At 38.9% G+C, this 25,920-nt stretch overlaps 1 protein-coding gene across 27 annotated transcripts in view; it reads left to right on the forward strand.

The window, feature by feature from the left end:
- Window positions 1–25,920, forward strand: part of RNF144B (ring finger protein 144B) — a 173,258-nt gene that overhangs the window by 60,765 nt on the left and 86,573 nt on the right. For 7 of the 27 annotated variants that reach the window (XM_084967476.1, XM_084967473.1, XM_084967479.1 and 4 more), the window contains one exon: window positions 8,937–9,120. The exons of 5 other annotated variants lie outside the window; for them this stretch is intronic. Coding sequence is in view for 15 of the 22 variants with exons in the window: in XM_084967458.1 (XP_084823584.1) it covers window positions 19,827–19,845 (19 nt within the window). In the remaining 7 variants the exon portion in view is untranslated. Of the gene's footprint in view, window positions 1–8,936; window positions 9,121–13,420; window positions 13,457–17,932; window positions 18,026–19,678; window positions 19,846–25,920 lie in introns of those variants that run through there. 15 more of the 27 variants (XM_084967461.1, XM_084967460.1, XM_084967463.1 and 12 more) reach the window with 7 other exon arrangements.

Here is a 25,920-nt window from a genome sequence, read left to right on the forward strand (position 1 = left end):
ATGTTATTATTAGCATTGCCTCTTACAGGATCCGTGAAAGGAATAAGGAGTACTACTTTATCCTGCAAGCAGCAAACTCCAAGATTTAACTGAGGTTAAAAATACGTTGATAATTTATTGTGATTAGCCTGCTATGACCTCATTATAGATATGTAACATTGCTAACATTGCTCAAGGAAACTGCATTGAGCCAGCTTTCGTGTGATCAATTGTCCCAGTTTACTGGGACTGAGGGGGTTGCCTAGGATACAGGAATTTTAGTCATTCCTGGAATGACACAGGAATTTAAAACAGGGCAAGTCCTGAGCAGATTGAGACCATATAGTTGGTCTGACCATGGCAGCAGCTCTTTGTTCCAGGGACTTGTCTGAGAATGTACATTAGAGCTCAGTGAGGCACTGAAATGATGCAGATAAGACTTTTTTCTCAGCAGCTCCCCTAATAAGTAGAACAATAATATTTGCAGATAGTCTAGGATTGGTAATCACTCTTCTAATGAAAACATAAAAGTGCTTAGAGACGCATGTGTGCTACTGCAGAGTCTCACCTGGTGCTGTGTCTTTACCTAATGAAGAAAATATCCCTCTTTATCTAGGGAAAATTCTATTCTTGGACTCATGGTCCAGTTCCTTTCCGTCTCGTCAATGGCCTTGTACTATAATTTATCCTATCACTCTCCAGTATCTTCTTTCTCTTTTACATTTGCTCTTAAACATGCATTAAAAAATATGTTCAATTTGGAGTTGTGGCTCAGTGGTTAACGAATCCGACTAGGAACCATGAGGTTGCGGGTTCGATCCCTGGCCTTGCTCAGTGGATTAAGGATCCGGTGTTGCTGTGAGCTGTGGTGTAGGTTGCAGACGCTGCTCGGGTCCTGTGTTGCTGTGGCTCTGGTGTCGGCTAGCAGCTACGGCTCCGATTTGACCCCTAGCTTGGTAACCTCCATATGCCGTGGGAGCGGCCCTAGAAATGGCAAAAAGACAAAAAAATATATATATTCAATTAATTCCATGTTCCTCTCTAGGTACCAGTCGATCTCCTCATCTTTATAATCAAATTTTCTTGACCCATGCTATCTCCTTTTCATTACTTCCACCTTATGTTTCAGCCCATTCCAAGAGGGCATTCATCCACTTTCTGAAGCTTCTCTTGTTAAAGTCAACTGTGACCTTTAATGTCATCGATCCAGTGGACCCATTTGGTCTTTATTTACCTTTCTTGAACTTTTACCTGCATTTGATTCTGTCATCTTCTCTTTGCTTCTCAGAGCTTTCTCATACCTTGACTTTCATGTACTACATGTACTTGGTCCCTTGGTTTTCTTTTTATTATTATTATCGTTATTACTTAATGGATTTTATTACATTTATAGGTGTACAACAGTCATCACAACCCAATTTTACAGCATTTTCATCCCAAAGCCTCAGTGCATCCACCCACGCCTCAACCTGTCTCATTTGGAAACCATAAGTTTTTCAAAGTCTGTGAGTCAGTATCTGTTCTGCAAAGTTCGTTGTGTCCTTTTTTTAGATTCCACATGTAAGTGAGAGCATTTGATGTTGGTGTCTCACTGTCTGACTGACTTCGCTTAGCATGATAATTTCTAGGTCCATCCATGTTGCTAAAAATGCTGCTATTTCTTTCCTTTTAATGGCTGGGTAATATTCCAATGTGTATATGTACCACATCTTCTTGATCCACTCCTCTGTTCATGGACACTGAGGTTGTTTTCACATCTTGGCTTTTGCAAATAGTGCTGCAGTGAACATTGCAGTAAATGTATCTTTTCGAGTCACGGTTTTCTCTGATAGATGCTCAGGAGTGGGATTGCTGGATCAAATGGTAATTCTCTTTTTAGTTTTCTGAGGAATCTCTATACTGTTTTCCACGGTGGTTGCACCAGTTTATAATCCCACCAACAGTGTAATAGGGTTCCCTTTTCTCCATACCCTCTCCAGCATTTATTGTTTGTACACTTTTTGATGATGGCCATTCTGGCTGGTGTAAGGTGGTATCTCACAGTGATTTTCATTTTCATTTCTCTAATAATGAGTGATGTTGAACATCTTTTCATGTGTTTTTTGGCCATCTGTATGTCTTCTTTGGAGAAGTGTCTGTTTTAGATCTTCTGCCCATTTTTTGATGGGGTTGTTTGTTTTTTTGGTATTGAGCTGTAGGAGGTGTTTATAAATTTTGGAGATGAATCCCTTGGCAGTTGAATCATTTGCAAATATTTTCTCCCATTTTGTGGGTTGCCTTTCCTTTTTGTTTAGGGTTTCCTTGGCTGTGCAGAAACTTTGAAGTTTAATTAAGTCCCATTTGTTTATTTTTGTTTTTATTGTCATTACTCTAAGAGGCATATCTGAGAAGATGTTGCTGTCGTTTATGTTGGAGAGTGGCCTATGTTTTCCTCTAAGAGTTTTATAGTATCTGGTCTTATATCTAGATCCTTAATCCATTTTGAGTTTATTTTTGTGTATGATATTAGCAAGTGTTCTAATTTCATTTTTTTATATGTGGCTGTCCAGTTTTCCCAGCACCACCTATTGAATGGGCTGTATTTGCTCCATTGTATATTCTTGCCTCCTTTGTCATAGATTAGTTGACTGTAGGTGTGTTGGTTTAATTCTGGGCTTTCTATCCTGTTCTGCCATCTATGTTTCTGTCTTTGTGCCAGTACCATACTTTTTTTTTGGTCTTTTTGTCTTTTCAGGGCCATACCCATGGCATATGGATGTTCCCAGGCTAGCAGTCTAATCGGAGCTCTAGCCACCAGCCTATGTCACAGCTACAGCAATGCCAGATCTGAGCTGCATCTGTGACCTACACCATAGCTCACAGCAATGCCAGATCCTTAACCCACTGAGCAAGGCCAGGGATTGAGCTTGCAACCTCGTGGTTCCTAGTCGGATTTGTTAACCACTGAACCATAACGGGAACTACCAGTACCATACAGTTTTGATGACTGTTGCTTTGTAGTATAGTCTGAGGCCAGGGAGCCTGATAGCTCCAGCTCCATTTTTCTTTTTTCAGGATATCTTTGGCTATTCTTGGTCTTTTGTGCTTCCAAACAAACTTTAAAATATTTTGTTCAAGTTCTGTGAAAAATGTCCTTGGTAATTTGATAGGGATTGCATGCATTGAATCTGTAGATTGCCTTGTGTAGTATAGTCATTTTGATAATATTGACTCTTCCAATCCAAGAGCTTGGTATGTCTTTCCATCTGTTTGTCATCTTTGATTTCTTTCATCAGTGTCTTATAGTTTTCAGAGTACAGGTCTTTTGTCTCTTTAGGTAGGTTTATTCCTAAGTATTTTATTTTTTTGGATGCAGTGGTAAATGGGATTGCTTCTCTAATTTTTCTTACTGACCTTTCATTGTTAGTATATAGAAATGCAGTCGATTTCTGTGTATTAATTTTGTATCCTGCTACTTTGCCAAATTCATGGATGAGCTCTAACAGTTTTCTGGTGGAGTCTTTAGGATTCTCTAGGTATAGAATCTTGTCATCTGCAAATAGTGATAGTTTTACTTCTTCCTTTCCAATTTGGATTCCTTTTATTTCTTTTTCTTCTCTGATTGCTGTGGATAGGACTTCCAAAACTATGTTGAAGAGAAGTGGCGAGAGCGGACATCCTTGTCTTGTTCCTGATCTCAGTGGGAATTCTTTCAGCCTTTCATCACTGAGAATGATGTTCGCTGTGGGTTTGTCATATATGGACTCTATCATGTTGAGGTAGGTTCCTGCTATGCCCACTTTCTGAAGGGTTTTTATCAGAAATGGGTGTTGGATTTTGTCAAAGGCTTTTTCCGTATCTATTGAGAGGATTATATGGTTTTTATTCTTCAGTTTGTTAATGTGGTGTATCACACTGATCTGCAGATACTGAAGAACACTTGCATCCCTGGGATAAATCCCACTTGATCATGATGTACAATCCTTTTAATGTATTGTTGGATGCAGTTTGCTAGTATTTTGTTGAGGATTTTTGCATTGATGTTTGTCAGTGAAATTGGCCTGTAGTTTTCTTTTTTTGTGGAATCTTTGTCTGGTTTTGGTATCAGGGTGATGGTGGCCTCATAGAATGAGTTTGGGAGTGTCCTTTCCTCTGCAATTTTTTGAAATAGTTTCAGAAGGAGAGGTGTTAGCTCTTCTCGAAATGTTTGATAGAATTCACCTGTGAAGCCATCTGGTCCTGGACTTTTGTTTCTTGGAAGTTTTTTAATCACAGTTTCAATTTCACTACTTGTGATTGACCCGTTCATCTTTTCTATTTCATTTTGGTTTAATCTTGGGAGATTATACTTTTCTAAGAATTTGTCCATTTCTTCTAGGTTTTCCATTTTATTGGCATACAGTTGCACAGAGTGGTCTCTTATGATCCTTTGTATTTCTGTGATGTCTGTTGTTACATCTCCTTTTTCATTTCTAATTTTATTGATTTGAGTCCTCTCTCTTTTTTTCTTGATAAGTCTGGCTGAGGGTTTATCAGTTTTGTTGATCTTTTCAAAGAAACAACTTTTAGTTCCATTGATCTTTTCTATGATTTTCTTTGTTTCTATTTCATTGATTTCTGTTCTGAACATTATGGTTTCTTTCCTTCTACTAAGTTTAGGTCTTGTCTGTTCTCTCTGTAGCTGCTTTAAATGTAAAGTTAGCTTGTTTATTTGAGCTTTTTCTTGTTTCCTGAGGTGGGCTTGTATTGCTATAAACTTTCCTCTTAGAATGGCTTTTTCTGCATCCCATAGGTTTTGGAGTGTCATATCTTTGTTGTCATTTGTTTCTAGGTATTTTTAAATTTTCCTCTTTGATTTCTTCAGTGATCCATTGGCTATTTAGTAGCATGTTGTTTAGTCCCCATGTATTTGTGTTTTTGGCAGTTTTTTTCTTGTTGATTTCCAGTTGTATAGCGTTGTGGTAGGAAAAGATGCTTGATATGACTTCAGTTTTGTTAAAGTTACTGAGGTTGTATTTGTAGCCCAGGATGTGATCAGTCTTAGAGAATGTTCCATGTGCACTTGAGGAGAATGTGTATTCTGTTGTTTTTGGATGGAATCTCCTATAAATATCTATTAAGTCCATCTGGTCTAATGCTTTATTCAAGGCCTGTGTTTCCTTATTGATTTTCTGTCTGGATGATCTGTCCATTGCTGTAAGCAGGGTGTTAAAGTCCCCCACTATTATTGTGTTATTGTCAATTTGTCCTTTTAAGGTTGTTAGTAGTTGCCTTATATATTGTGGTGAGCCTATATGTTGGGTGCATAGATATTTACAATTGCTATATATTATTCTTGGATTGATCCTTTGATCATTATGTAGTGTCTTTCCTTGTCTCTTAAAATATTCTTCATTTTAAGGTCCATTTTGTCTGATATGAGTATTGCTACTCCTACTTTCTTTTGATTCCCTTTTGAATGGAATATATTCTTCCATCCTCTGACTTTCAGTTTGTGTGTGTCCCTAGAAGTGAAGTGGGTCTCTTGAAGACAGCATATATATGGATCTTGTTTTTATATCCATTCAGCCAGTCTGTGTCTTTTGGTTGGGGTGTTTAGTCCATTAACAGTTAAGGTAATTGTGGATATGTATGTTCTTATTGCCATTTTATTAATTGCTTCGGATTTGTTTTTACTGCTCTTTTGTCTTCCCTTCTTGTTCTCTCCTCTTCTGGTTTGATGACTATCTTTAGTGTTGTATTTGAGTTGATTTTTCTTATTTGTTTGTGTATCAGTTGTAGATTTTTGGTTTGCAGTTACTCTGAAGTTTTGATATAAGAGCCATATGTATATTTATATATATATGATTGTTTTTAAGTTGTTGGTCTCTTAATTGCAAGTGCAACTCCAGGGTCCTGCATTTGTACTCTCCTCATGATTTCTGATTTTCGTGGCATATTTGTGTGTGGATGATTTTGTATATTTACTGTATATGTACCTTTACTGGTGAGCCTTGTTATTTGTGGTATTTTTGTTTCTGGTTGCTGCCGTTTCTTTTCTGCCTAGAGAAGTTCCTTTAGTATTTGTTGTAAAGCTGGTTTAGAGTTGCTGAATTCTCTTAGCTTTTGCTTATCTGTAAAGCTTTTGATTTCTCTTTCAAATCTGAATGAGAGCCTTCCTGGTTAAAGTAGTCTTGGTTGGAGGGTTTTTTCCGTTCATCACATTAAGTATATCATGCCACTCCCTCTGGCCTGCAGAGTTTCTACTGAGAAATCTGCTGATAACCTTATTGGGGTTCTCTTGTGTGTTATTTGTTTCTTTTCCCTAGCTGCTTTCAATATTTTTCTCAGTGTCTTTAATTTTGGTCGTTTGATTAATATGCATCTTGGTGCATTCCTCCTTGGGTTTATTTTATATGATACTCGTTGCACTTCCTGGGTTTGAGTAAGTGGTTCCTTTCCCATGTTAGGGAAGTTTTCAACTATTATCTCTTTGAATAATTTTTCTGTCCCTTTCTCTCTCTCTTCTCCTTCTGGCACCCCTATAATATGGATGTTGGTGCGTTTAATGTTGTCCCAGAGTTCTCTGAGACTCTCTTCATTTGTTTTCAATCTTTTTTTCTTTTCTGTTCTGCATCTGTAATTTCCACTAATCTGTCCTCCACCTCACTTATTTGTTCTTCTGCCTCCTGTATTCTGCTGTTGGCTGCTTCTAATGAATTTTTTATTTCAGTTATTGTATTGTGCATCTCTTCTTGTTTAAATTTTATATCTTGTATCTCTTTGCTCAGTGTTTACTGTAAATTATCCATCTTTGTCTCCAGTTTATTTCCAATGTCTTGTATCACCTTCAGCAATAACAGTCTAAAGTCTTTTTCCTGGAGGCTGAGAATCTCCTTATGACTTAGCTGTTTTTCTGGGTTTTTTTCTTTCTCCCTCATTTGAGTTATAGTTCTGTCTTTTCATTTTATAGGTTTTGGTGTGGTGACCTTTTTTCAGGCAATAGGGTTGTAGCCTCTCTTCCTTCTGCTGTCTGTCCCCGTTGTGGCTGAAGTCTGTATGGGGGCTTGCTGTAGGCTTCCTGATGGGAGGGACTGGTGTCTGCCCACTGGTTATTAGGGCTGATTCCTACCCCTCTGGTGGGTGGGGCTTTGTCTCTGGGTGGCTCTGTGCCTGGGGGGGGTCTTTAGGCAGCCTGTTTACTGATGGGTGGGGCTTTGATCCCACCTGCATTGTTGTTTGGCCTGGGGCTTCTTAGCACTGATGGGTGGGGCCAGATTTTCCAAAAATGGCCACCTCCAGAGAAAGGCACGCTGATGAATATTCCCAACAGCTTTGCTTTCAATGTCCTTCTCCCACAACAAGCCACATTCACCCCCTGTTTTCCCAGGAGATCCTCCAAGAATTGCAGTCAGGTTTGACCCAGATTCCTATGGAGACTTTGCTTTTCCCTGAGACCCAGTGCTTGTGAACATCTTTGTGCACCTTTCAAGAATGGGGTCTCCATTTCCCCTCAGTTCTGTGGCGCTCCTGCACACAAGCCCCACTGGCCTTCAATGTCAGATGCTCTGGGGGCTCTTTCTCCCAGTGACAGATCCCCACATGTGGGAGTTTGATGTGGGGCTCAGAACCCTCACTCCTGTAGGTGAGTCTCTATGATACAGTTACTTTTCAGTCTGTGGGGCTTCCCATCTGGGAGGTATGGGGTTGCTTATATCATGTAGTCACCCCTCCTGCCTCTTGATGTGGCTTCCACTTTTTCTTCTGGAGTATGATACCTTTTTGAAAGTTTCCAGTCCATTTGGTTGAAGGTTGCTCAGAATTTGGTTGTAAACTTTATTATTTTTATGAGAGAAGTGGAGCTCAGTCCTTCTGTTCTGCCATCTTAGTCCCATCTCCCTGGTCCCTTGGTGTTCCTCCTACCTTTCTGACCATTTCTTTTTTTTTTTTCTTTTTTGCTGTGCTGTGTAGTGGCTTGATATTTGATCTCAGTTCCCAGACCAAGGATTTAACCTGGGCCATAGTAGTGAAAGCACTGAGTCCTAACCACTAGACTACCAGGGAATACTCCTTTTAAAAAAAAATCCTTTTCTTTTCTCATTTTCTTTCTTTTCCTTCCCTTCCCTTTCCTTTCTTCTTTCTTTTTTCTTTTTTGCTGCACCCACGGCATATGGAAGTTCCCAGGCAAGGGGTTGAATTGGAGCTGTAGCTGCTGGCCTATACCACAGCCACAGCAATGCAGGATCCAAGCCATGTCTGTGTCCTATACCACAGCTTACAGCAATGCCAGATCATTACCCACCGAGCATGGCCAGGGGTCGAACATGCATCCTCATGGATACTAGTTGGGTTCGTTACTACTGAGGCATGACAGGAACTACTGCTCTTTCTTTATTATCCCTTTTTTCCTCTATTCATTAGTGTTCCTAAGTTAGGTTATTGTTAGGTTCTAAGTTCTCTTTACCTCTCACCTGAGTTACTTTTCGGTTATGTCATTCACATTAATGTCTTCAGTAATTACAAATAAGCAGGCTACTCCTAAATGAGTATTTTCACAGACTTCTGTCAAAGAGCCTACTAGACATTTTCACTTGTATATCTCACCTGAATTCAGTGTGCTTCAGTCTGAACTTAGGTTGATTCACTCAGTTGCTTTTATCAGAAATATGGACACCAACATTTGATTTCTTGACCTCCCACATCCCTAACGGCCTACTAATCCCCTTGTTCTATCAATTTTATGTCTTAAGTAACATATGGAGCTTTTTACTTTTCTCCATGCTCCCCCACCCCCCCATCATTTCTCATCTGGACTACTGAAGCATACTCGTACCTAGAAGCACCTGTATTAAATTTGGCTTCTGTTCAGTGTATTTCTACACTGCAGCCAGGGTGATATTTAAAAAATAAAGATCTACTAATGTCAAGTTGCTTTAAAAGGCTTCCCATGGTCTTTTAGTTTAACTCTTTTTTTTTTTTTTTTTTTTTTGTCTTTTTAGGGCTGCATCCATGGCAGTGCCCAGGCTAGGGGTCAAATCGGAGCTGTAGCCACCAGCCTACACCACAGTCACAGCAATGCAGGATCTGGGCTGCATCTATGACCTATACCTCAGCTCACAGAAGCACTGGATCCCACTGAGCAAGACCAGGGATTGAACCTGTATCTTCATGGATCCTGGTCAGGTTTTTTAACTGCTAAGCCACAAAGGGAACTCCCTAGTTTAACTCTTAAGCTTACAAACCTTCTCTGTCCTGTCTACCTCTTCACCTAATCTCAAAGCATTCTTCAACCTCTCTATAATCCAGCCCTAGTGAATTCTGTAAATTCCTCAAATGCATCATGCTTTTTTGCTTCCTGCCCTTTAAACATGCAATTTTCTCAGCCTCGAAACTCCTCTTTCCCAGTTATTTCCTGACTCCTGTTCATCTAGGTCTCAGCTTAAACGTCACTTCCTTAGGGAAGTCTTTCCTCACTCTGGACCAGTAGTCTTTAACCCTTGGCTACATATATTCAACGTTTATTGGGAGTATTGAGTATAGACCTAAGAATCAACTGGGGATGTTTTAAAATATCCACGATTCAGTTTAACTGTGCTGTGCTGGGATGTGAATCAGAATCACTTGGAGATTACCCACCAGGTAACCCTGCTGCTGCTGAAATGGGGACCATTCTTGGAAACCATTGTTCAAGAGTAGGCTAAGTTTGGGTTCCAGCGAAGTGCTTCCGAAGCATCTGTGCACTCCTTATACTTCACTTTTATCATTGAAAAGTAATTAAGAAATGATGATTCCTTCTTTGTGAGGTCAGGCACTCTAGCTTTCTTATTTACCTTTGTAATGCTAGGGTCTAGTGCTGTGTCTAACACACAATAAGGACATTTAATACTTGTTGAATGAATGAAGAAAAGGCTATGTTTGAGTAAGAAGATTGTAACTAGATTATTTATGAATCAGTTAAGGCAGTAATAATACAGAGATAAGACTAGGGTTTGCCTTATGTATTTAACTTGTTTCAAGTTTGTTTGGTTTTGGCTAACTACACATTCCAAATCTATATGTCTTAAAACATCTCTATGCTCTAATTCTCCTTCTCACCTCTGCCGCTATCCTCAACATACGTAAGAAGCAGCAAGTGAATATATTTTGGCTGGACTGGGTCACATTGCTGTATAGTAGAAAACTGACGGAACACTGTAAACCAACCATAATGGAAAAAATAAAATCATTAAAAAATATTTTGACTGTGGTACATGACAGTTCCATGAAAATCAGACACTTGTGCTTGTACATGTGTGTACTCACATGTTTGTGTATGTAAGGGTGTATGTTTTAGAAACGTTTTTGAATAGAAGAGAATCAAGGAAGACCAGAAGTTGTGCCTTGTATAGAGCTCCTTTGCCAAAAAATTTAATTCTTTAGAATTGACCAAGCAGGGAGGCTTCCTTCAGCCCTGATAGGGTTGTTGTAGATTGAATTATATTTTGGGGGATGTTCAGAAGTGGGTCACAAATCTTTTATTGCCTGCACACTAACTTGAATTTTTTTATTTCTTGAGTGAAAAATGAGCACTAATCATAATTAATATTTACAGCATAGTATAGGCTTATTTATCTTTTATTGGATATTTACCACGCAAAGCATAATCCTAGAAATGAAAGACACACTTTCTGCCCTGATTCACCATTTAGTATGGCCAACATGCAAATAAACCTGTGCTTAAAATATGGCAGGGTCAGTGCTGTGGGAGTGCTTGTAAAGACTAGCTGGGGAGTATTCAAGTACCTTCCCAGACAAGTGGGGGTCTGCTGCATTGCATTTCAGTAAGGATACTAATCTGGATGTTTGGGAGTGCTTAAGGCAGGTTCTCTCTCACATGTGGGTCATCCCCAGGGGTATATTCAGGGACACAGACTTATTTAGAGAAATGCCATGTAGTCTACTGAACTGTTCAATCCTTGGGGATTCATGGATGAGTTTCAGCAGGACCATACGCAGTAGAAAATGGGAAACATTTTGTATTTACCTATACATGTGAATCTTCTGAAGGAAGAGCTCATAGTTTTATCATACTCTTTTATTGTTGTTGTTTTTTTTAGGGCTGCACCCATAGCACATGAAAGTTCCTAGGTTAAGGATCGAATCGGAGCTATGGCTGCCGTCCTACACCACAACCACAGCAGCGCCAGATCTGAGCTGTGTCTGTGACCCACACCACAGTTTACAGCAATGCTGAATCCTTAACCCACTGAGTGAGGCCAGGGATCCAGCCCGAAACCTCATGGATACTAGTTGGATTCATTTCTGCCATGCCACAATGGGAACTCCTTTATCATATTCTTTTTTTTTTTTTGTCTTTTTGCTATTTCTTGGGCCGCTCCCGCGGCATATGGAGGTTCCCAGGCTAGGGGTCGAATCGGAGCCGTGGCCACCGGCCTACACCAGAGCCACAGCAACGCAGGATCCGAGCCGCGTCTGCAACCTACACCACAGCTCACGGCAACGCCGGATCGTTAACCCACTGAGCAAGGGCAGGGACCGAACCCGCAACCTCATGGTTCCTAGTCGGATTCGTTAACCACTGCGCCACGACGGGAACTCCCTCATATTCTTAAAAAGGTCTGTGATTTCCATAAAGATTAGGGCCATCACTCTAATGTGCAAGCAGATGGAGGAGGAAGATGAATTGCTAAAGGAGTGATCCTGTGGTTAAAGACACTATTGGGCTTTCCCTAGGATTTTCCCATAAATACAGAAGTAATCTGTGGTCGATGATAGATGAAAAAGTAGTTTCAAATGAAACCATACTTTGCATGTGCTAGAGTAACTCAGTAAAGAGACTTGGGTTGAGTTATTTTGTGAAGAAAAGAATTTAAGAAAAACATCTTTCTGTGTGCGGAAGTTCTGATTTTGTATATAACTCTCCCTAGCTGTCCATGGCCATCCCACTACTGCCACCATGACTGCTGCTCCCGTGAATTCTATCAGAAGTTATCATTTAGTTTGTGCCTACCATGTCCACAGGCTCTGTGTATGTTCTTCTGAATTCACAACCACTGTACATGGCAGTTATCTGAGACCAAGCCTCAAAGAGGCTAGGAAACTTACTCTAAACAAGATAGCAGATATTCAGTGGAGCTAAGGTCTGAACTCAGCACTGGCAGATTTTAAAGGTTTTTTTCCCTAGCATGACATTGATTTACTTTATGGTAATGTGGTTTAATCAAGGTGTTTCTGATTTCAAATAACTGAAATGAATTTGAACTAGCTTTAACTAAAAACAAAGGACGTAGAGTGTCTTAAGGGACTCAAATATGGGAACGTAGCTGGCTTCTGGAAGAAACTGGAACTGAGAACTGAAAAGCCATCATTTTCTTTCTCCGACTCTTATCTTACCTTCTCTCTTGGACATTGGCTTTGTTGTTCTCTCTCTGGCTTTTTCTGCCACTCATCTAGATGATGGAATATGGCTACTATACAGCTTCTGCCAAGCACAATAATTATCTGTCCCCCAATCCAGATTCCAAATTCCTGGTAGGGAAAATCTGATTGGCTCTGCTTCAGACAGACATCCATTCTGGGTCCAATGAGATCTTCAGCTTCAGCAAAGGAGGCAGAATCACGTCATCCAAACATGGCTGCCTTGGGATTTGGGGTCACTCTCCTTTACTGGTAGGAATATCTGACGCCTGTCTTTTCTCACTCACCTAGTTTGACTACAGCTGGTTTTGGGTACTCTTATTACATGGAGAAGCTAAGAGTTCCCTCCAGGTCTGACTCATGACTATAGCTCTTGGAATAAAAGACAAGATTAGGACAGGCTTGACCAATATATTGTCATATCAATAACTGTCCCCTTTTGAGGTATGTCATCATAGCCCCCTGAATCTTTATAGCTCAAGTGTCTTTACATAGACACACACAGACACACACACACAGACACACACACACAGATACACACACACATATAGGAGTATGGTTATAGTTTCTGTTCAGAGGAAACCACTTGCCTTCTTGGAAATTGACTTTTGCTTTAAGCTGCAATGTCCACAATGCCACTGACTCTTTGCCAATATAAAGCTAATAAAACACTCCATGAACCTGTCCTCTTGTTACTGTCTCTTTATGATAATGTTAAGAGTCCTTTCCCTACTAGTCACTACTTATCACGAAGTGAGTCAAATTACTCTCATTGGGTCTAGTGAGAAGAATAAATTCACCTAGGGCCCTTTGGAACAAATGGTGATCACCAACTCCTTTCTCAGTTGAAGCCGCTTCTGAGGAAGGAGGTCAAATCTCTGCACCCAGTTAGATCCACATATCCTCTCACTATATTCTTCTACAGCTGCAAAGAGAAACTCAAGGAGAAACATTTGTCATTACTTTTTTTCCCGTAGGTGGCCCAAACTTAGGAATATTAAGTATTCTGAAAGTTTGTTTGCAGGTCAGTGGTTTAGAACTTGGAACTCATTTTACTATGGAAACCATATTATACTTGTGAGATTAGGTTTCTACCCAAACTGTAAGTGATCATTTGGTCTACAACACAGCTGAATTGGTATCCTTGTCATTAAAATGAGAGTCTGGCTCTTTTATGTCTAAAGCCCTGAATTCACGAGCTTCCTGAATAATAATTCCCTTGCATTTCTCTAAAGTTTGATACTCTTGGACCTTGCTTTTTTTTTTTTCCCTCACTCTAAAGAAGGTGGGGGAAACCATGGCGCTGTGTAGGTAGCTGATTGGTGTGGGCTTGAGGTATGGAAAGATGCAGGAGTGCTAGATGGCATGAAAGGAAGAGCAAGGTGGAGAGAAGTGAGTTTGATGTCCTTAGTAACTCTCATGGGCAACATAGGCAAGGCTGGGGTGAAAAAGTAGAGAGGAAGAATAACTGGCTGTAACATTTGATAAATAGGTATTGCCATTAGTTAGTCAATGCCTGCTTGTAAAATATTAACTATTTTTTCTTGTATGCAGTCGAGTTGTTCTTTCCCTTCGATTAGTCTACAGTAAATTAATAATGAGTTCTCCAGTAGTCCCCATTTGTTTAGCTGAATTCCTAGACTCCTCTCCCTGGAATGAGGCAACATGACTGCATAGAAGACCAGCCAGGTACCGGGAGATGGGCACTGCCCTCTATTTGCACGGCCGTGTTATGTCATCACTGTGTGCCTTTGTGGGGCTCTTGCATATGTGGCTTTGGCAGGTGATTTCATCCCCTTTTTGACTTGGACCCAGGCAACTTTACATTCTCAGCAAAACAGATGGACAACAAGGGTGAAAGAGGATCTTGTACTAAAATAGTCTTTGAGTCATGCTCTTTGACTGTTGACTCTTCCAGGAAACTTGCCCCTTCCTCCCTGTAGAAGGTTAATGCTGAGAAGTAATGCCCTCAGAGCTGCTGAACTCGCTTCTCAGTGTATGTTTTCTGTTTTCTTTTTGGTTGAGATTGGGATTTTGCTAAGATGGGAGTATTGTCTATTTGTTTTGGCACAACACCTGGCTTGTTGCCCAAAGTAGATATTTAAAAATAGAATGAAAGGTTTCACATTAACCTTCTATTTTTGCCCTCCTTCCAAAAAAGATCCTGATAGGCGAACAAGGGGAGCTTGATTTCACCTATAAAGTTTATTTCGGGCTGCTGGGTGCTCTAGCAGAAAATCACTTGACTTGGTTATTAGGTTCTAGTCCATGTTGTGTGAGTAATAGCCTGTTTGACTCCAGGAAAGTCTGTTCATTTTTCATTACTCAGTTTTCTCATTTGCGAAAGGGAAATAATGCAACTTCAACTAGAAGGTGTTTGTGGAAGCACTCAGATGAGGTCACATTGCCATAGTAACCTAGGTTTTGATAGTTTTAAGAGGTTAGAACAAAATAGTTTATGTTCTATTATAGAAAAGATTTATTTGCTTAGATTTTATTTGCAGAGATTTATTCTAAGCCTGGGGTATTGTGCTCAATGTCTTTTACTCAGTCATTGCAGAAAAGAGGTAATAGTGTTCCGTCCTTCGTCATTTCATCCTCATTTGATTTTCTTGAATGCAGTAGAAAAAAGCATAGCGCAATTCAGAGCATGGTGTGGATCACAATGCTTCTGCTTGTTTGGGGGCACTTACTGTTACCATGTTGTCTGAAAAGAGGCATGAGCTGATGTGATGTCACAGGAGCATCTGGAGCAATCTCGACTGAAACGATTAGCATGAGCTGGGCAGGTGGCCACCCAAGTTTAACTGCCTTCTTTTGAGGATGATGGTATTTGATTTCTGCTTCCTCATTTCCAATTGTGGAAGTGGTTGGTAGGTACTGCACCATCTATATTGTACAAGGTTCTTTAGCGGTATGTGTAAAAATTGCAGGTTAAAGTTTTCTCTAGAATCTAAGTAATCCAGTGTCGTTAACATTGGTCACTCTGAAAAGGTTTGTCTCTGTTGATCAAAGAGCCTACAATTTTTTTTTTTTTCTACAGCTGTACCTGGAGCACATAGAATTTGCTGGGCCAGGGGTTAAATCAGAGCTGCAGCTGGAGCCTATGCCATAGACACAGCAGCACTGGATTCTGAACACAGTGAGCGAGACCAGGGATTGAGCCTGCGTCTCACAGAGACAACATCAGGTCTTTAACCTGCTGAGCCATAATGGGAATTCCACAAATCCACCAAGAAAAGTTTAAGCCTGTATGTGTACATTAGGTCATAGGAAAGGAAGATAGATTCTTGACAAAGGCCTCCTAATCCTAATAGAATGGTCAAGGAACCTTGTACCCCAATTTCTATCATGTGCCTTGATTTGTTCTCATCCTTACATGGAATGGTGATCTTCTACTCACTCCATTTCTCAGCTTGGTATATTAATGACTGTTATCTTTATTCACTGATGCCTATCGGAACACTCATAAAATACCCTTTATGTCTTTAGATAAAATTTGGAACTTTAACCTGTCACTGATAAGCCTCTGTGTTGAAGAAAGCACTAGATACTAACAACAATTACTAATAAAGTGAGGGCTGATTTTCTATGATTATCTTTTGCTTTTGTAATAGCTTGAGCAAATTTAAAATGAGTCATTTTCAAGTTACTGTTATTGTTGTTTTTAACCAAATGCCTTGGCTGGAGCAGTTTTTTTCTGTCATCAGCAAAGCTTATCTGTTCTCTATCTTTCTACCTTTACTCATGCAATTTGCTTTTCCCAGTTTCCTCCCTGTTGGCTTCTCACACATCTACCCATTCGACTCTTCCTGTCCTACAGGGCGGGATCACAAAGCTGCCTTCCTGAATCCTGGTGGCCCTGCTCTGACTGGAATCACTGTCTTTACCATCACAACTTGAATGAAGCCTTAAGTTTTATTCATCTTTGTAGTCCCAGTACTTAATAAAGAACCCGGTAGAGAATAGGAGCTTAATAAATGTTTACTGCATGAAGAAATGGGTACTGTAATAGGATAAGAGCTTCATACTAAGGGAGGAAGACCAGAGGAGGCCATCTAACAAGGTTGAGAGGTGGTAGGTAAAGGGGAGGTCCCAGAAGAAATCGACCTTGACATTCTGGGAAGTGAGGAGCTCTTCATCAGGTGAAAAAGGTGGGGAAGACTGGTCTGGGCGAATGGAAAACTGAGGAATTTATGAATGAGAAATTCAGCGTGGCTGAAAGTAGCTTAGTATGGCTGGAACTTAGATCCAAAGTGCAAAGGGCAGAAGATGAATCTAAAAAAGGTAGGTGAGTTACAGGTTACTTTGAATTTTGTGCCAACTATAATTATTTAGGTTATTAGCCAGAATTAACTCTGTGATGCTCTAACTTAATTGTGTAATACCAGGTGGGATTAGATTGCATGAGGTCATTTGATCAGATGACTTATTACTTAATTTTTATGTAGCAGTTATTTCAAAGTCAGTGGGTGAGGGAGTTCCCATCGTGGCGCAGTGAAAATGAATCTGACTAGGAACCATGAGGTTGCAGATTCTATCCCTGGCCTTACTCAGTGGGTTAAGGGTCCACCGTTGCCGTGAGCTGTGGTGTAGTTTGCATACACGGCTTGGATCTGGTGTTGCTGTGGCTGTGGTGTAGGCCAGCAGCTACAGCTCTGATTGGACCTCTAGTCTGGGAACCTCCATATGTCGCTGGTGCAACCTGAAAAAAAAGACAAAAAACCCCCCAAGAGGGTGGGGGGATGTGCTTGGGTTGTGGGATGGAAATCGTATGAAATTGGATTGTGATGATCATTATACAACTACAGATGTGATAAATTCATTTGAGTAATAAAAAAAATCCCAAAACAAAGTCAGTGGATGGGTATATTAGTCCGTGTTTGAAACACTAGTTTGCCTAAATAACAGCCTGAAAGCTTATAAATTGTAGAAGATTCTTCCTAACTTAGAGGTAAAAATATTGGAGTCTTAATCCAACCCTAAATGGATTATATCATGAGCGAACTTTATAGTTGAACTTAGCTTTTAATGAGCGCTTCCAGTATATAAGTTACTAACCACTTAAAAATGCAAGTAGATAACCTCAGATTTTTTTCCTGTAAGGATGACTTTTGTGAAATTAAAAGAGGATGTATGCACCATGCTTAGTACCAAGAACAGTTTCTGGTACATAGTAGATGTTCAGGAGCATAATCTATTTCTTCTGCAAGTGCAGCAGGCCTGAGGGAGTTCCCACTTTATCTTTATGAACTTTCAGGAGAAACTTTTAGAAAACAACACCCTGCCTCCAAGTACATCTTTGCTGGAATATCTACAAATTCTTTTGTACGCGTTTGGAATTTCCTTGGTGTTTATAAACAAGATTTCCTCTCTTGAATGTGCTCATTGTCTGCATCTTAGATCAGCGAGGCTGATCTGATTTGAGTACAGTGTCTTCAAAGCTTTGGTGGGACTAAATATTTCAGCTGTTTCTTGCATTTAAAATTGTTCTAGCCTCTTTCAACTCCAGGTTTTGGTGAATCATACTGAGACATTCTTGACATGCAAGACAAATGTGTTTCTCTTGGATTTGTAGATGGACAGCATGTTTGCCTTGATGCTTGTGAAGGTCCACTAATGCTGAGGAGACATTGAGATGCCAGGTTGGAAAACGAAAACTTAAAATGAGGTGCTTTCTGGGTAACCATTCAGGGGTATTCCATGTCTTTGGTTTGCTTTGATTAAACGCCTAGGTGATGCAATCATCTAGCTGTTAAAAATAATTGATTGCCTTGTTTTCTATGGAGAGGCTCCAGATTTGCAAGTTAGAGTTCTTTTGCAACATGAGCCATTGTTACTAATAGGAGAGCAGGGCCGGTTACCTGGTCTCATCACCAAGTCGGCTTCCAGGGAGCATTTCTTTGGAGATGTGTAATTTTCCAAACCCCAATTACTGGAAATAGAAATATGAACCTATTTGGTCAAAAACAAAGCACAACTATAGCAAATATAAAAAAATAGAGTTTTTTAAAGATTGCATTTCCTCATAATCCAATTAAACTAGAAAGTAATAATAAAAATATGACACCCCCCAAAGTAGTTGGAAATTAAGAAACGCTCCCAGACAAAACTTGTGATAAAAGAATAAATCATAGAGGAGTTCCCGTCGTGGCGCAGCGGTTAACGAATCCGACTAGGAACCATGAGGTTGCGGGTTCGGTCCCTGCCCTTGCTCAGTGGGTTAACGATCCGGCGTTGCCATGAGCTGTGGTGTAGGTTGCAGACGCGGCTCGGATCCTGCGTTGCTGTGGCTCTGGCGTAGGCTGGTGGCTACAACTCCGATTCGACCCCTAGTGTGAGAACCTCCATATGCCGCAGGAGTGGCCCAAGAAATAGCAAAAAGACAAAAAAAAAAAAAAAAAAAAAAAGAATAAATCATAGGGAAAGCAATAAAAAATTGTATGCAACCAAATTGTAGCCTATACCTAAAGCTTTACTCAGAGGAAAGCTTAGAAAGGGACTGTTAAAGTTTTAAAAGTTGGAATTAATGGAATGGAGAAAACATTGGTAAAACAGTTAAATAAGACGAAAATATTACAAAAAGAGTAAAAACATACACATTTAGGAATGAGGAAACAGAACCATAGAAGCAGGAGAGTTGGAAAAATTATAAAAAGTATACATGAAGACTATGTACACAACCCTATAGAAACAAAATAGAAAATGTTGAAGAAGTGGGCAATTTTATAAGTAAAATAAATGACCAACATTGACTCATGTAGGGAATTCAAGTGGGTTAATTTCTATCCAAGTTCTAGTTTGTGTCAGTTGTGTTCCATTTGGTATTGGTTCTGGACTTTTTTATTTTTAAGGAGGTATTATTATTATTATTATTATTTGCTTTTTAGGGCTCCAGCCGTGGTGTACGGAAGTTCCCAGGCTAGGGGTCAAATTGGAGCTACAGGTGCTGGCCTACACCACAGCCACGGCAACGCCAGATCCAAGCTGCGTGTACGACCTACACCACAGCTCACGGCAATGCTCCATCCCGACCCACTGAATGAGGCCAGGGATCGAAACTGCATCCTCGCAGATACTAGTCTGCACCATAACAGTTAACTCCCGGAAGTAGTATTATTTTAAAATGCCCTAAAATAAGATGAGTTAGTAATCCTCCACCTTATAATAGCAGGTTTCACCATGGCCTCCTCTAATTGTGTGTGAGAAGTATATGTTGAAAAGAATGTTTTTACTTTAACACGTGTTTAAATGTGAAAAGTCTAAAGTATAACCAAAGTATAACCCTGTTATTTTTTTTCTTCCAATTCTCTCCAAATGTAAGTTAACTTAACCTCCCTTGGAAGAACAGCATGCAAGGCGCTTGCTGGGGAAATGAAAGGTGTTCTGACACTGGTGGCTGAGAACAACTAACCCATTCTGGAATTCCTGATGGTGGGAGTAATATCTGTCAGCTCCCTGGTAGACCAATTATGCCGCGGCCCCCACCTGGTACAGTAGTTTTGCCATTTTTTTTTTTCTTTTCTTTTTCTTTTGGTTGCACCTGTGCCATGTGGAAGTTCCCAGGCCAGGGATCGAACCCGAACAACAGCAGTGAACTGAGCTGCCGCAGTGTCATTTTTGTAGGGTGCAAATCGGTACCTATTGGCTTTACTGTTTCAAACTTTAAAATTTATTTTGGAATAATCCCCTTTTCCAGAAAAATGAGCTAAAGAAGTACAAAGTTTAATAAAAAAAATTAAGTACTAAATTTTTGTGTCTTAAGAACAATGAATGTATAATCCATACATCTTCTGAAGCAGCATCCACATCTACTTCAAAACTTGTAATTATTTTAAGAATATTTTGCTCAGACTATGATTTAACACATGCAGCCTCAGGTGTCGTTATATTTCACTCTGTGAAGCATGGTTTTTTCGTTTAGGTCAAGTGACTCTTCTAAATTGATTCCACTCATTTTTCAATTTTGCTTTTTATGCATGTGTCAATGGTGAAGTGATAGCTGTTAATCCGTTGGCTCTGGTAGTAAAAGAGGAATTTTCACAGTTAGATTAAGCTAGATTTATGTAAAAATTGTCAAATTCTTCAAATAGAAATGCAGTTAAACTTTTAACTTAATGGTTAAATTATTTTCATATAATTCATGGAATCAAAGCTTTAGAACAATTACTCTTCTGAAATTTAGATATTTAATATTGTGAATTCTATTGTAACTTTTTTAATTTTTTTTTTTTTTTGGTCTTTTGTCTTTTTTGTTGTTGTTGTTGTTGTTGTTGTTGCTACTTCTTGGGCCGCTCCCGCGGCATATGGAGGTTCCCAGGCTAGGGGTTGAATCGGAGCTGTAGCCACCGGCCTACGCCGGAGGCACAGCAACATGGGATCCGAGCCGCGTCTGCAACCTACACCACAGCTCACGGCAACGCCGGATCGTTAACCCACTGAGCAAGGGCAGGGACCGAACCCGCAACCTCATGGTTCCTAGTCGGATTTGTTAACCACTGCGCCACGACGGGAACTCCTATTGTAACTTTTTTAAACGTTTATTATTTGAGGTACGCTTTATATACCACAAGTTTCACCCATTTTAAGTGTGCTATTGGAAGACTTTTAGTAAACTTATACAGTTGTGCAACCATCAATGCCATCCAGTTTTAGAACACTTCTGTCACCTCCAAAGTTAGTGGGTACCCTGTTTGCAGCCCATCCACATTTTCATATTCAGCCCCAAGTAACTACTGAAAATGATTATTTTTCAGGAAAAATACAAATAAGGATTTTGGTGCCACAAATGGGAAAATATATACAGTGAAGTTACTAAAATAAATCTATGGAGAGAGATTTGCACAAATAACTATACATTGCAGTAGAAAAACCAATAATTGCCCAATTTTAATGGATATTTTTCTTCATACACTAAGTAGTGAACTACAGCATTTTTGTGATGAATCTGATGTTGAATATAAAAAAATCCTTCAGGGAGTTCCTGTTGTGGTAAAGGGGAAATGAGTCTGACTAGTATCCATGAGAGTGTGGGTTAGATCCCTGGCCTTGCTCAGTGGGTCAGGGATCTGACTTTGCTATGAGCTGTGGTGTAGGTCACATATGTGGCTTGGATCTGGCATTGCTGTGGTTGTGGCATAGGTCAGCAGGTGCAGCTCTGATTCAGCCCCTTTCCTGGGAACTTCCATATGCCATGGGTCCGTTCCTAAAGATCCAAAAAAAAAAAAAAAAAAAAAAATAGACTGTATGTTTTCTCTTTTTTGTAGTTGATTGTCAAGCAGCTTTTAGAAATGTTTTGAGTTTTTGAAGAACTACTTTGTAAACCAGTGCCCATGAAGGAGTCCTCTAAATTTGGCTTGTAATTTGTTTCAGTCAGTTGCAAATTTTTTTAGCTTGTTATGTATTTTTTTTTTTTTTATTTTCCCACTGTACAGCAAGGGGGTCAGGTCATCCTTAGATGTATACATTGCAGTTACAGTTTTTTCCCCCACCCTTTCTTCTGTTGCGACATGAGTATCTAGACATAGTTCTCAATGCTATGTTATGTATTTTTTAAATAAATTTTTGTTGGAATATATTGACTTACAAAGTTTTGTTAGTTTCAAGTGACAGCAGAGTAAATGAGTTAAACATATATACATATTTATTCCTTTTCAAATTCTTTTCCTAAATTATTACACAGTATTAAGTAGGTTACCCTGTACTATATAATAGGTCCTTGTTACCTATCTATTTTGCATATAGTAGTGCGCATATGTCAGTCCCAACCCCCTAATTTATCCCTCCTGACCACATTTCCCCTTTGATAACCATAATTGGTTTTCAGAATCTTTGTACCTGTTTCTGTTTTGTAAGTTCTTTTGTATCATTTTTCATTAGATTCCACATATAAGTGATCTCCTATTTGTCTTTGTCTGACCTACTCCACTTAGGTATGATGATACCTAAATCCATCTTTGTTTCTGCAAATGGCTTTATTTCATTCTTCTTTATGGCTGAGTAATATTCCATTGTATACACATACAGTGTCTTCTTTATCCAGTCCTCTCTTGATGGACATTTAGGTTGCTTCTATGTCTTGGCTATTGTAGATAGCGCTGCAATGAACATTGGAGTGCATGTATGTTTTTGAATTATGGTTTTTGACAGATAGATGCCCAGGAATGAGATTGCTGAGTCATATGATAGTTCTATATTAGTTTTTTAAGGAACCTCCATGCTGTTCTCCATAGTGCTGGCACCAGCTTACATTCCCACCAACAGTGTAGGTGGGTTCCCTTTTCTACATACCGTCTCCAGCATTTATTTTTTTGTAGACTTTTTGATGACAGCCATTACAACTGGTGTGGGGCGATACCTCATTGTAGTTTTGATTTGCTTTTCTCTAATAATTAGTGATGTTGAGCATCTTTTCATGTGCTTTTTAGCCATCTGTCTTCTTTGGAGAAGTGTCTGTTTAGCTTTTCTGAACATTTTTAATTGGGTTGTTTGTTTTTTTAATATAAAGCTATATGAGATGCTTGTATATTTTGGAAAGTAATCCCTCATCAGTCACTTCATTTGCAAAGTTTTTCTCCCATTCTGTAGGTTGTCTTTTCATCTTGTTTATGGTTTCCTTTGCTGTGAAAAAGAGCCGTTCAGATTAATTATGTCCCATTTGTTTATTTTTTGTTTTTATTTTCATCACTCTAGGAGGAGGGTCAGAAAAGATATTGCTGCAATTTTTGTCAAAAAGTGTGCTGCCTATATTTCCCTTTTAAGAGTTTTATAATATCTTGTCTTATGTTTAGGTCTTTAATCCATTTTGAGTTTATTTTTGTGTATGGGGTTAGGGAATGTTCTAATTTCATTCTTTGACATGTGGCTTTCCATTTTCCCCAGCATCACTTATTGAAGAGGTTGTCTTTTTTCCCTTGTATATTCTTGCCTCCTTTGTTGTAGATTAATTGACCATAGGTGCGTGGGTTTATTTCTGGGCTTTCTATGCTGTTCCAGTGATCTATATTTCTGTTTTTGTGCCAGTACCATACTGTTTTGATGAATCATTTGGAAAATTTTTATCAAAGTTAATAGATCAAGCAGAATATTCAGCTTTTGAAATTGTACAAATTGCAGTTATGGAAAACAAAGCTTGTAAACAGGAAGGCACTAGAATTTATCCTTATACATAGAAGGTAGGAACTGAGCAAATTAAATAAGAACTCAAACACAGTGTACAGGATTTCATTTTGAAAATTTGTAATTGATTTGGAATATCTGGACTTGTGGGAAAAAATTGTTTGATGGAAATACTATTTCTAATAAGATAAATTTGTATTTTCCACCAGAATTCAAAGTAGAGTGCATTTTAGAAGGCTTGTGAGTTCAAGGTATCTAATCATAGATAGGTACAGTTTAATTGATGAGTTTTGTTTGTGTAAATGTTTCTCAAAGGCATTACAAGCAACAAGGCAGTACCTTTGAAAATACTTTGGCTTAAATATTTATGTACGTTGATATAAAAATAAAAGAATTAAGAATATACTCCATCTAGTAGACTTTTCTCTGAGCTTCTAGGTACTTGAGCACTGGAAAGTATATTCTCAATTAAAAATATTAAGGTCTACAGAGAAGAGTCAATTGAGGTATCAATAATTTCATTTTTATCAACTATGAAATGTACCTTTGAAGAAGATTGCAGGAATTTTTATAAAAAATTTAAAAATAAGATCATATTGAAAATATAACATTCCTTTTAAAAATAGCAATGGGAGTTCCCGTCGTGGTGCAGTGGTTAACTAATCCGACTAGGAACCATGAGGTTGCGGGTTCCATCCCTGGCCTTGCTCAGTGGGTTAAGGATCCGGCGTTGCTGTGAGCTGTGGTGTAGGTCACAGACACGGCTTGGATCCCGCATTGCTGTGGCTCTGGCGTAGGCTGGCAGCTATAGCTCCGATTCGACCCCTAGCCTGGGAACCTCCATGTGCCATGGGAGCGGCCCAAGAAATGGCAAAAAGAAAAAAAAAATTATTTTTGATAATTTTTGAATTGAACTATTTTCTCAGTCCACTAATATCATAAAAGCAATTATTTTGTCAATTAATATATATATTTAAAATTATATGGTTTTAATTGTTTATTAACATCTTTTTTCATTCTCAAAGTGTCCTGGTTTGAATGAGAAATTTTATGGTCATTCTATCTTTAAAAGTCGAGTACCCGCAATATTATTTAAACTTTTCGAGATCACAGAAAAAAATAAGAACCTCCTCAATTCACATTGTAAAATCAGCATACTTTTAATACTAAATAAGACAATACAATATGATCAAGAAGGTATTACTCCAGGAACATAAATTTGGTTCAATATCAGACGATCCAGCCATCTAATCCATTATATCAAATAAAAGATAAATAATATATGATCACATCAATAGTTGTTGAAAAGCCATTTGGTAAAGTTCAGTACTATTCCTAATAAAACTCTTATGAAGGAATAGAAGAAAACTTTTTAGACATAGTAAAGACTATTTGTGAAAAACTAACAAATTTCATTATACATGGGCAAATTCTAAAATCAATTAAATAAGGATTTAGATTTGAATACCTATGACTAACATTTTTATTTTCATTTTTATATTCTGGAAATGCAATGAGACAACAAATTATATTGCTGACATATTTACTAGAAGAGAGAAAAAACATTTTTTGTTGTTGCTAATATGACTGTATACAAACTCTCAAATATGAGACTAAGTTAAAAAACAGCCGCTCTAGTAGAATTAATAAAATATTTGGAGAGATAGCTGGATGTATAAATTGAGAGATTTTCTCTGTTTTAGTAATGAGCATAAATGGGAGGAAATATTCCCTCAAATAGTGTCATGAACCGTAAATATTAATATACATTTACAGTTCAAAAATAGATGACAACCTGGGTATTTAAATATTGTATAACGCCATCCTAAAGTTTTATTTTGATAAATACCCCATTATAACCAAGAAAATATGAAAAATAAGAATGCTATAAAGTCACTATAATCCAGCTGATATTGGCCTAGCAATTAATAAATTGATAACTGGGAGAGAATAGATTCAGAAATAGATAATTCAGAACAGATCATTCTAAATATCCAGAACTGAGTATTTCATACATGTTACAGCCCAGTTGCTCTGCTTATAGGTAGTTCTCCATATGACTAAAATATAGTAGGATTCATCAAATACTCTTTAAAAATAATTTCTTGATGGATTATAGACATTAATTAACCCAAAAATCTCATAAGAGGATCTAGGGAAGCCCACATGTACAATCTAAAGCTTGGGAAATGTCCTTAATCAAGACTGGAATCCCCAGGAGTTCCCATCGTGGCTCAGTGGAAATGAACCCGACTTGTATCCATGAGGACTCGGGTTCGATCCCTGGCTCCGCTCAGTGGGTTAAGGATACGGTGTTGCCATAAGCTGTGGCAAGGCTCGGATCCCATGTTGCTGTGGCTGTGGTGCAGGCCAGCAGCTGCAGCTGCCATTTGACCCCTAGCCTGGATATGGCCGTAAAGAGCAAAAGAAAAAAAACAAAAAACAAAC

This window comes from Sus scrofa, chromosome 7, assembly GCF_054392235.1.
Source record: "Sus scrofa isolate SSC_HxYL_T2T_F1_AM1 chromosome 7, Sscrofa_HxYL_maternal_Yorkshire_Landrace_v2.0, whole genome shotgun sequence".
Classification (NCBI taxonomy): domain Eukaryota; kingdom Metazoa; phylum Chordata; class Mammalia; order Artiodactyla; family Suidae; genus Sus; species Sus scrofa.